At 36.9% G+C, this 12,096-nt stretch overlaps 1 protein-coding gene across 3 annotated transcripts in view; it reads right to left on the reverse strand.

Annotated features, from left to right (window-relative positions):
* LOC132138466 (ras-specific guanine nucleotide-releasing factor 2-like) overlaps positions 1–12,096 on the reverse strand; it is a 54,887-nt gene that overhangs the window by 5,905 nt on the left and 36,886 nt on the right. Inside the window, exons 15-19 of one of the 3 annotated variants that reach the window (XM_059547677.1) lie at positions 11,048–11,140; positions 10,199–10,608; positions 7,561–7,686; positions 7,090–7,140; positions 6,448–6,554 (exon numbers count right to left, since the gene is read on the reverse strand). In XM_059547677.1, coding sequence (XP_059403660.1) covers positions 6,448–6,554; positions 7,090–7,140; positions 7,561–7,686; positions 10,199–10,608; positions 11,048–11,140 — 787 coding nt within the window. Of the gene's footprint in view, positions 1–6,447; positions 6,555–7,089; positions 7,180–7,560; positions 7,687–10,198; positions 10,609–11,047; positions 11,141–12,096 lie in introns of all 3 variants that reach the window. The other 2 variants (XM_059547676.1, XM_059547678.1) reach the window with 2 other exon arrangements.

Here is a 12,096-nt window from a genome sequence, read left to right on the forward strand (position 1 = left end):
TAGACTATAGTTAGCATAATGGACACCTCACTTGCTTATTCCTGTTATGCAGTACATTTGTATGTCCCCATTATACAGTATATGTCTGGATAGAATATTAAAATTACCATTTTGAAGATTTTTTTTTTACTTTCCTAAGATATATTTGCCTGCAAACAGAAACTTTAAAACAAGGAAGCAGAACCTGATCAATTTAATTATTTCTGATGATTCTGTAAGGTTTCTACACTTAGTGGTATGGTTGGTGGAACATGTTGCTATGTTCCAAAAACCTGATAAGCTGGTATAACCTGCAGTATGGGCCTTTTGACTAAATATTAATCTGAATTAAAAAGTAGTAGCACCAGGCAGAAGCAGCAGAATCTGCATAACTGGTCGGTTTGTTTTTGCTATGAAGATGGTAGAAGGAGAAAGAGGATGTAAACATCTGATAGAGGATGAGAGAGGTGAGACGGCAGTGCAGGGTCTCTGTGCTAATTAACGGTGCAGTTGAATCCTCAGTCCTCTTATTCACTTGTGGGGGGTTTTCAAAGAGATTCAGCAGCCTACAATAAACGCTTCTGGATAAAATAGTGATTCACACTAAATCATAATACTGCTGCCGGTACCATTTTACTGTGAACAGAACATATTTGCTCGTACCAGTTTTGTCCCTAAAGTAACAAAAAAGAGCCAAATAATACCATGGTAATGCCATGATTTATTATAAATAGTACAACGTCAGTGTTGTTATTAAAATAATCAATTTTTAATAGAAATAAAGATGGAATAAAATAAAATATTACGTTATACAAATTTTGAAATATTCTATATTTTAGAATTAATATTACTGTAGATGTAAAACCTTAAACGAAAATGAAAAATGTTGACTTGGCCAATAACTGAAATATAATAGAATTTTACTAAATGCATAAGTAAATAATTAAATAATAATAAGAAGGTGAAGAAGAACAAATTACAACAGCAAAATTACAAAAAAAAGTTAAATAAAAGCTAATTCAACATATTACCAAATGCTATAACAATTTATAAATAATGCTAAAATAATGTATTATGATAATACTTTGAAGTGCATTTGAGCTACTCCCTACAACAGCTGATTTTTTCACATCTCTTCCTGGAGAACCAGAATTTGTAAACATTAATTTTCTCGTGTCTCTCTTATCCGCATTTTTCAACTGCACAACCATAAAGGTCACTTCTAACAAGCTCTCTCTGCGCGAGTTTGCCAGGCCGTTCTTAGCCTAAACTGGCAAAGGGTTAAAACAGATCAATGCAATTAGCCCACACTTTGCCTTCACTCAAACAAAGCGAAGTAAATTGAAAAATAGCTGTTTATTTTAAAAGCCCATTATGAGAGACTCTTTCCACTACAGCACGTAATTATGTTGGGTATGTGTGAGGTCCTGTGACTCTGTGTGTCTACTTGAGTTTTGCTTTTAACAATTGTCAATATTAATGTTATAATATCCTATGTTTTGACTCCTGAAAAAGTTTGCAGGGACTAATGGGCATAATATAACACAGATCAATATGATGAATATATGGCTTTTCAGCTGAAAGCATGCCAAGTACTGCAGAAAACACCTGAATCAATAAAGATACAAGTGTACAGTGAGATGCAGTGAGGCCATAAGATGCATTAAGACCATAAAGCACAGCGCATGCTAGATTTGAGCACATACCACAATTAATTTAACAGTTACCCACAACTACCAGTTACCCAAAATGTAAAATAAAAAAATGAACTCTCATTCCATCCAAGATGTAGATTTTGGTGTAGATATAGAGTTTGTTTCTTCGTTGGAACAACCTTAGAATTACATCACTCACCAGTGGATCCCCTGCAGTGAATGGGTGCCATCAGAATATGAGTCCAAACAGCTGATAAAAACATCACAATAATCCACTAGCAATCCACACAACTCCAGTAAATCTTGTGAAATGAAAAGCTGCATGTTTGTAAGAAACAAATGCATCATTTAGAATTTTTTTACTTCAAAGCATTGTTTCCGGCTTAAATACATGTTCTCCATTCATAATATTGCTTTCTTTAATGAAAAAGTTGTCTATCTGAATCAGGACATAAATCTGTACAGATAAAGCATTGTTTATTAGCAAAAACAGTCCAAAACAGTTCTAAGCAAATATTTTGGTGGATTTAGCTGACTTCATCAAGAGGAAGCGTTATTAATATTATCATTTTGGGAAGTCGTGACCTAATGGTTAGAGACAGTGGTTAATTTGTAAATTGCGAGGTCCCGGAACAAAGCGGGGTAACGGATCCAGCATGTGATTACAGGAGGAAGAGGTAACGGAACATTTGCGCAATCTCATTGCTGGACCAGTTTAAGTGATTTTAAGAGCGTGCATCAGTTGCATTTAGTCTGTAAGTACATGAATAACATGGTAATGCCATGCAACTTTAAAACAACAATTTCCAGGCCTAAAAACGTTTTGAAAAAGTTGTGGAATTTTATTTTTCAAATCTCTTGTAACTCTCTGTAATAGTTATATTTAATCAAGTCCTACATTTTTGTGGTTTTAATTATTCTTGCACCTTTCAAGTTTATAATGAGGTAAATCCCTGCATTTATTAAACATAGCTTGTAGGTTTGAATAATAAAATAAATCCACATAAACATTATTCAATCAGTCATTCGAAACCATAAACTCTCTCGGAGCGCGCTTCACACCAGCGCATCTGATCTTGTCCGCACTTCAGCGACCTGCTGCAAGCTGCGATACAAGACTCACTCGCATTTCGATCGGGACAGCTGACAGAACTGTCACTTGACTTGACTAATCGGGTAATTGTTGTATTTAGAGCCCGACCGATATATCGGCCGGCCGATATTATCGGCCGATATAAGCTAATTGCATTTAAATCGGCATCGGCATTTATAACGGCCGATGAAACATGAGAAACAGAGTCATGTTATGAGTGTTGCATAGTGTGCCCACCAGAGGGAGCTCTGCAGCTCCAGAGTTGACAACAGCGCCAGAAGTCCACTACAGAAGAAAGCGATCAGCCAAGCCATGGAGATGTAACAAGCCAGACGGTGAGTCTGTCGTTCGTCATGTGAAATGATTGTAGATTTAGTTCATACCCTGTATATAAAAACTGTGTGGTAGTTCTAGCTAACGGTCCTATCATTATCACTTCTAAATATTCTGTAACATCACTTACAGCCGCTAATGCATTGCTATATTAGATTAGCCACAAAGCTAATACCATGTTTATCAGTGGAAGAGCGCGAACGTTAATAGGAGGTCAAACTATAACGTTAGCGTTTAACTTATTCTTATTCTATTGCGGTGTGTTTCCCACATAATGACCGCGTAATTGGGCCTTTCACACGGTACGCGGTATGCACGGCGCTTGCCGCTGGGCTCAGCGTTGCCCTTCAGATACAACGCGATTTGCGCTGCGCTATGGCATAGGCGGAGTTTTAAAAACGTTTAGCGGGAGCTCTTTCATAGTCTGTTCCTCCACCTTTCGGTCAGAAGCAAACATGTATCTGTCCCGTTGTAAGAAGCGAGCGATAGCGCTAGTCCTGCTGATGAGAATTAAGAGAGAAGCAAGGAAGAAGAGGCTATCCTCAGGTCCAGAGAACAATTTGGTGAATTCAGGTTGGTTACGTTACTCTAACGCTAATAGCTTCCTTTTTAGCAGGCCCCTTAAATGCTTACTATTAACTTGTTTGAAGGTGGTTCTTCTCAAAATTGACAGCGGTGTGTTCATGACACTAACGTTAACCATTCAACTTCGAATTGATTCCGTAATCTTCCGGTAATAGTAGGCAAGACGATGTTCTGTGAGAGCAAATATAGTGTAGTTACAGTAACTACAGTAGGGGACATGTAAATAAATGTGAGCTGAACAAGAGCTTTTTTTTTTTTTTTTTTTTTTACATATTGTTTCAAAGCAGCTTTACAGACATAACAGGAAAATGTTGAAATAATATTGTTAAATATAAGTAGGTAATACCTATTGCTTGACAAATAAATTTTTTTTATATATTTCTCAGTTTTAACTATGTAGGAGATCCCAGTTTATTATTATTATAATTCTAATGATGACATGAGTAATAATACATGGTGATATTATTAATACACATGCTTATTCTTTCTCTGTCTCTCTTTCTGCCTACAGATGGCTGAAAAAGGTGAATGCTGTAGCAGCAAAGTGTGGGACTACTTCTGCAAATACTTTAACTTTAGTATTATAATTTATTTACAGTACACACACAGACTGTTAAAACCAGCTTCAACTGGAAGAAAGTAAAAGTGTTAAATGTTTAAAACCAGACTGTTTTTTGATCATTAAAAAATATATACTTTTGATGTGCAATTGTTTAGTCATTGAGACTGTAATCTAAGGCTTTTTTTAACATAATCCATTCTGGAAAATGGTTTATACAGCCCACATACATAGAACAGGCAGATATTTTGCTATTGAATGTTGTGTAAGTGCAGTTTATAGGAAATGGGTCTAATATCCAGATTATTTTTAAAATCAAAATATCGGCTTATAAATCGGCTCTTTTCGAGTTAATATCGGCATCGGCATCGGCCCCCAAAAATCCATATCCGTCGGGCTCTAGTTGTATTGTCACAAAAATATATAATTTGCACACCTTTTAAGTTTTTTAAGCCATTTGGTACTCTCGCGCTCCACAAGCTGTATTAGGTTGCCCTCGCAGTCACATCCAAAGCCGCCTTGCGAGTATTAGCCTATATAAGAGTTATTTTTCGTAGTTTGTTGAGTTTAAGCAACCAAATACACACAATATGTCTGATGGTTGTTACATGGCACACTCTACTAAAATACAGGAGGGGAAAGGAAAGAAAAGGGGGGAAAAATCAAATATTAAACAACACTGCGTCCTCAGTGTTTGTGTTGTATCAGACACATGCAATTAACATTAGGCTATATGAAAAACAAGCTCAAATGGAGTTAACAAGGTCTTTGGCCAGCGATTGAGGAGATCTGTGTTTTGTCCGCATCTGAGGCATGTGTAGACAGAACATTATATGCTATCATCAACTTTTACAGGCTATATAACGTTTATTGTTGCTATATGGGCGCTTAGTTTTTCTTGTCGTTTAGTAAACTTGGCCAATGTCTCATGATATAAACGATAAAGCACTTATGCACAGGATATTCAAAACGTACAAAAGTATATTGGCTAGATGGCAAAAAACATATTTCTCTAGTCTTCAAACACACAAAGACATTAGCCTTTACAGACAGTGTTTGAGTAAAGAAATGCTGGACTATTCAAACAGTTATTTGTTTACCCTTGCTTTGTGAATAAGCGGAGATCTGTCTCCTCCAGGCTGTGGGCGCGCGTGCGCGACAATCTGAGTGGAGGCAGGGGAAGTGACGAGGTTTCACTGAGAGCTTGATGAACCAGTGGTGTAATGAAGTTTTACTGACAAGCTCTTTTAAATACTTATCATTGGTTAAATATTTGTAAAACCCTCTGATTTAAAATAATAATAACAAATTATAATAGAGATATGAATTTTGGTTAATGTTTCACGGCACATATCTGACTGCCATACTGAAAAGCCGCCCCTGGAGGAGGGGGATCCGCCAAAATGAGGTGCCAGATCCGATTTCGGAGGTGGCCGGATTCGGATGCTTTAAAATTAAAATTACATTTTGTTTCTTACAAAAACACAGCTTTTCACTTCACAAGACGTTAACTGATGGACTGGAATTGTATGGATTTTAGTGTGTTTGGACTCTCATTCTGACGGCACCCATTTCCTGCAGAGCATCCAGTGGTGAGCAAGTGCTGTAAGGATAAATTTCCCCAATCTGTTCTGATGAACAATCTAATTTTTCAAGTTACATTTTTTTTCTCCTATTCCAACAGAATGTGCATATTCAAAGTCATTTGTATCCCCTTGAAAAGTGTAACACTGGCTCTAAGGCTTTTCAAAATATTACTCAGCAACATTAACCAATGGCTGAGTTTGGGCCAGGGCTATCTGTCAGTCCAACCAATGATGGACGGGAAAATGTTCAAACAATCATTATTCTTTCAAATCCATTTGGTTGGATGCTACTGGAACAGAAATTCGCACTTTACCTTTAATAGCCTTTCTTTAAAGAAAAACATTTTGATATATTAGTTGGTAATTAAGGTTTGGTTCAGTTTATGTAAGGTAATTGGTTTTCCTAGTGAAAATAACATGAAAATGATGAAGAGGTGTTATGCTTTCTCTGTATTCCTCTGTGTTCACACCCAGAGCCTAGACTAAAATGTAAAGCTGATAAAATATCAATCAAGCAGCAGGGAGGAAGAAAGAGAGGCAGATGAGTGTGACAACTGCTGCTTTAGGTATGTTGTGACAAGCAATGTGTCATCTACTGTTCTGTGAAGCACATTGTAATACAAGCAGCTACGGAAGAACTGATGCTGACGGACAGACCTGTGAGTGTTTGGAGACCCAATGGCGCAGGACATTCAGGACTCTGTTGGTAGCCGCACGACGTATAATGAACTCCTTGTCACAAGTCCGCTCAGAATTGTTAAAAACTGCAAAAGAAAATAGACACTGTAAGGGTAATACAAACAGACCTGTAAGATCCAGCCTCTCATTTCAGATTGTAAAACCAGTGAGTATATAGATTACACAAACAACATCTTATTTTCTTTATTATAGGCTTTGTGCATTGCCTTGCAAGATTATTAAGAATTATTTTTATACACACACATTAAAGCGCCTTAATATTTTCACATTTTGTTATGCTGAGACCACAAACTGCCATAAAAGTATTAATAGAATTCTGATGGTATTTATGAGAGAATGTTAGGTTATGCAGTTTTGTTATGTTATTTTTATTTTTTTGATGGTTTAATCTAAGTAAATTATTCCTTAATTCAACATGTAACTCTTGAGCCTGCTATTCCTGTTATGATGTTAAACACTGTGCTGATAATGAAAAAGCTACTAGACCTGCAGAAACTGCAACAACTGTATGTGTATAGTGAATTTCAATTTGAGAATTCTGAGGCAAAGGGCATATGAATCTGTGCATTTCTCTCGGGTTGTGTCAGTGAGGCAGTGTACCTGGAGGGCTGCTGTGTCCAGCTGCTGCTGTGGCGATAGCAAACGCAGAGGCTGGAGAAACAGAGCAGCGTGAGTTCTCAGCTGACTGGACTAGAAAAATAAATAAATATGGAGAACAAATTTAACGATAATCCTTTTTTTTTTTTTAAACACTGAATCACCAAAAAGGGGTGATGGGATGAGGAAGCATCAGACATTTTGGAAGCTTTCGCCTCTAAAATGCAAACTGAAAATATAAGACACATAAAACTGATCTAAGATCAGTACAAAAACAACCGCATGCCTCAACAGCTACTCAATACATGCAATAGCAATAGCAACAGTATTGGAATAAAAGTGTTTCATTCACAGAAGTATCTATATTTCTCTCGGAAAGTCATAACTCAGCACTGTGTTTGACTCTACAGTTGTTCTCAGAAGAGGCCTCTACTGCCAAAGGAGCCAAACACAAACAGACATGCGCACGCTTACCTCCTGACTGTCTGTAGCGGAGGTGGCGTGGAGTGGAGGGTGAGCGGCAGGGAGAGATTTCTCCCGGTTCACTGCCTTGTGGAGACTCTGGAATAAATTTGTCCAAAGAAACTGAATCCAGCACACCTGAGGGGAAAGTCAGACCTTTTATTAAAATGGTTTTAGGGCAACAGCTCTACAAGCAAACAGAGCAGAGAGCAGGATACAGCAAATAACTATGGCCAGGGAGTTGCTATGCGGATGCTAGGAAGATCTGGGTGGTTGTTGATACAGTGATATACTGTAAGAGATTTTGTGGTGGTTACATACTGGCACAAATAAAAAAAAGCAATTTAACCTAATTTGATGATGCTGAGGTAAAAAATATCAATCAACATCATGTAAGTTGTTTTTTTATGTCAATATTTTCATTATTGTTTTAATGATTAAAATGAGCATTCAAAATTTATTATTTAACTTACAAACTGCAATGGAGTGGAATAATATGTTTAAATACTCCATTTAATATCAAAGAGCTTTACATAAACACGTGCAGAAATACAAATACTCTTACACAAACTGGTAATGTGTGGATGTAGTAAAACACCCACTGATGCAGCAGAAAACATCTGGGCCATGTTTGCCACTAGCCATAATTCTAACCTTGAAATCAGGAGTATAACTAGAGTATAACGAGTATAACTATAACATTCATACATGTAAAAATTGTCAGAGAATTGACCAAACATTTGCAACCTGGCTCAGAGGAAGACAGAAACCATGTCTTTGTGGCGGTTTTTTTTTCTCTCTCTCTTTTTTTGGTGATTAATGAATGATACAAGTATTGAATTTCATTCAGCAAACATGTTGCAGAGCAGTGTCATAACTAAAGTAATAAAAATATAGAATCAACAATAAAATTACAAAAATTTTAACTAACATTTAAATGAAAATGGAAAATATAAAAATAAAAACTAATTTAAACTATTAATAAAAACTATAATACTATTTCATTCTACTAAAATAATACCGTATATATATAATATTCTGGTCCATATATATGATTAAAGACATTCAATTAAATAATTTTTCAGCCTGGTTTGAGAGACAATGAAATTTAATAATTTGGGCTAGTGGTTTGTAACAAGGCACATCTGTGACAGACAAATATTACACAGTTGATCATATAACAAATAATCTGTGTAGGCTTGCTAGAAACATTTGAATTTTATCAAAGTAACATATGTTCCCTGTGGCTACGGGGCTGATTATCTCGCTACTGAGATTTTTAAAAGCTCAAAAAAATCAAAAACAAGAAAATAATTGCATCTTTTTTTTTTTTAATGGGACATTTATTGGGATGTGATACAAAGCAAAGTAGCAGGTTTAATGCGGCTCATCTGATGCAGTGTGAAAGCTTACTATTAGTGCGAATGGTTCACAATAAAAACTATATGTGGTTTTACAGCAGAAAGAGGGAAAAACACTACAAGCACATCTCTTTAAACTAGCAAACACAAGAAGCAAACTATTAGTACTTAGCACACCACACTGCCTAACCAAAGTCACTCAAAGATTCCCATTTCCAAGACACAAATCAATTCTTTGAATATTTCTGAATAAAGCAAGCGCTTTATCATTCCCAGCTGCCTGGATGCCAGTATAAGTTATAACCACAAAATGAAGGGTGTATCACCAAATATCTCATATATTCTGTTTTGCATTAAGGAGGTACACAATGCAAGCATGTTTGCACTTTATATGCGCTTTGATTTTATGTGGAGATAGGAGAATGTTGGTCAGACTAATAGCCTATAAAAGAAAATAACACATTTGCTTGGCCGTCAAGTTATTATGATGAAGTGGATTTCATTGTTATTTGGAGCAGCTACAGAAATTTCTCCCACAATATTCACTCTGCCAGCTACTTCTTGGAGTAGATGAAATTAAGTTTTTATAAAAGGCAAAAGCCAGCTAATGAAGTTCTTATTCATATTCATCCACGTTACCATCCAGCCAGTGTGCTGAACTACTTCCAACATCCAAACACTGCTCTGTTCCAAAACCTAGTGGGCTACCTACACAAGCATCATAGGCACACACCCAATGCTAAGACTTTTAAGATTAAAAATCTTAATTATACTTAGATACTTCATTTTATTATAATATTATAATCCTTTCATGTAACCGTCCTTGAAAAAGCAATGCCAAAATGCATTGCGATAAGCTCAAAGAAAAAATCAAGGAAAAGTAATTACAAAAGTTGTAAGTAATTACAACATTGGCTTTTAGCTCACAATATGTTTGCCTTTAATGGTTTATAACAGGGGTGTCCAATCCTGTTCCTAGAGATCCAACCCTGATTAAACACAACAGAACCAGTAAATTGAGATCTTTGGGAGCATTTGATAAATATAGACTGGTGTGCTGGTTCAGGGTTGGATCTTAACTCTGCAGGTAGATCTTGAGGAACAGGATTGGGCACTCTATGGAGAATATTCAGTCACATGTGTGCTTCCAACTTGTGAGGTTTCATTTCAGAGGATACAACGGAAGTCACCTACAGAATAAGGCAGCGGGGCAACTCTATAGGTTTTAAAACAGAGCTAAATTGTTTCTCTCACTACTTCTAGAAAGAGAAAAATTATTTTCTGCTCACCTCTCCTGATGCTGCGTCGCAGTTTACCACAGAGAGCATCGATTCGTGGCACCTCAGCATTCTCATCCATATCCCCAGGGCTCTGTTCAGGGGAGGATGGACTTTGTCCATGGCTTGGATCCAAAGGGGGCTTGTTGTTGTTGTTGGATGGTGGGGGTGAGATGGTGGGGTTGGCAGAGGTTGGACTACTGGCTGCCGAAAAAGAGGTCGTGGACAGATCTAGGATGCCTACTTTTGAGCCAATAGGGGAATTAAGAGAGAGTTTCCTAATGCGAACCGGAGAGGAAGTACGGGAGGGGATGGAGAGAGGTGGAGGAGATGAGAACTTGCGACACAGTCTGGGGGATTTGTCATTTACGTGGTCCCCGCTGCGGTTGTTTTGGTTGGTGGCGAAGAAAAGCTCCAGGGATCTGAGTTGTGGAAATAACAGTGAATGAAGGGGCATAAAATGGCAGAGCAACAACGGCACATCTCTCTTGTTCTCTTCTTCATACTTGCATGCTCCAAGTACACTAAACACTAGTCAAACAGTGCGCTGGACACATTCTACGTGTGGAAACACATGAGGAGTATTGATTGCAGCTTTTAGAAATTAAGAAAAACAGTAACAAAGCAGGTAAACATTGCAAGATGTTAAATATGCAATGGATGATAGCATCATCCATTCTGCAAGTGCAGAAGTTTTGAGAATCCAGGATTTAATAAAATCCCATATTTGTAACTACCAAAAAAAAGATCAAGACAAACACTCCAAAAACAAAGAATAACAGAGTGGAAAATGTGAGGATATAAAGTAGAAAAATGGACAGAGATGAAAGTGAATCGGTAACAGAGAGATGGGTTTGTTACTTTGACTGATCCAGTGCTATCTTCCTGATCTTCAGGCTGTAGTCTGGGCAGATGGATGTAATGGACAAGCGGTCAAATGAGTGATACTGGACCCTGTGTGACAGCAAAGTAGGTGTGGGGATGAGGAACATCAGAGACAGCACACTGAACATCACAGCACTCACAATGACCACGAGCATCTGCACTTGAGGTACACAGTCTGTGTTCGCCTTCTGCACAAGCATACTGAACATTCAAGGAACATGGAGGAGGAATTGCTGAGCACTTTGACGCTTTCTGAACTGCTTTTTAGGTAAAGGTCCCTGAGTGTGCACCAATTTAAACTGACAGAACACCTGCTTTTGGAACAGAACACATTCTTCCATTTGAAAGGACAAATGTATGAAGAGATAAATGCTCTACTCACACTCATTCACAGCAGTGCACAAACAAAGTAACTGAAAAAATAAAACAATAAATCCTGTTGATCGTTGTGGTTAGGATTTACAGTGAAGGTTAGGGACACCATTTTATATTTTGAATTATAAAAGATGTTACTTCTCTGGGTTCCGTAAATGTGATTTCTGATTTCTTCTTTGACTTGGCAGCTATAGAACTATAGAACTGGCTATACATCAGTTGGCAACGATGTATTGAATATTTACAATATAAATGTAATTTTTAAAGCCCATATAAAATGAAGAAGCATTGTGATGATTTTAATGTGTTCAATGACTGTCTGTGATTTAAACTTCATTAATAAAAACTTCATTAGTTCATTCAGTTGGTTAATTTGTCTGTTTGAACTGTCCGCTTCAGTGAATCATTTCAGTTCAATTGATTCAACAGTTTGTTCGTATCATCATTCAAAAATGTAAACAGAAGTCTTAGTGTTCTATTTTCCATAAATTCCATGTATTTTTCAGTAAAAAAAAGTATGTAGGTTAAAATAGCTGTTTATTGCTATTATTTATTTATTTACTGTATTCTACTTGCATGAAATCAACTCAACAACAATATATGCAAGGCTGAAATGATGGAGATAAAAACTGAGATACACAGTGTATGTA

This window comes from Carassius carassius, chromosome 4 (genome assembly GCF_963082965.1).
Source record: "Carassius carassius chromosome 4, fCarCar2.1, whole genome shotgun sequence".
Classification (NCBI taxonomy): Eukaryota; Metazoa; Chordata; class Actinopteri; order Cypriniformes; family Cyprinidae; genus Carassius; species Carassius carassius.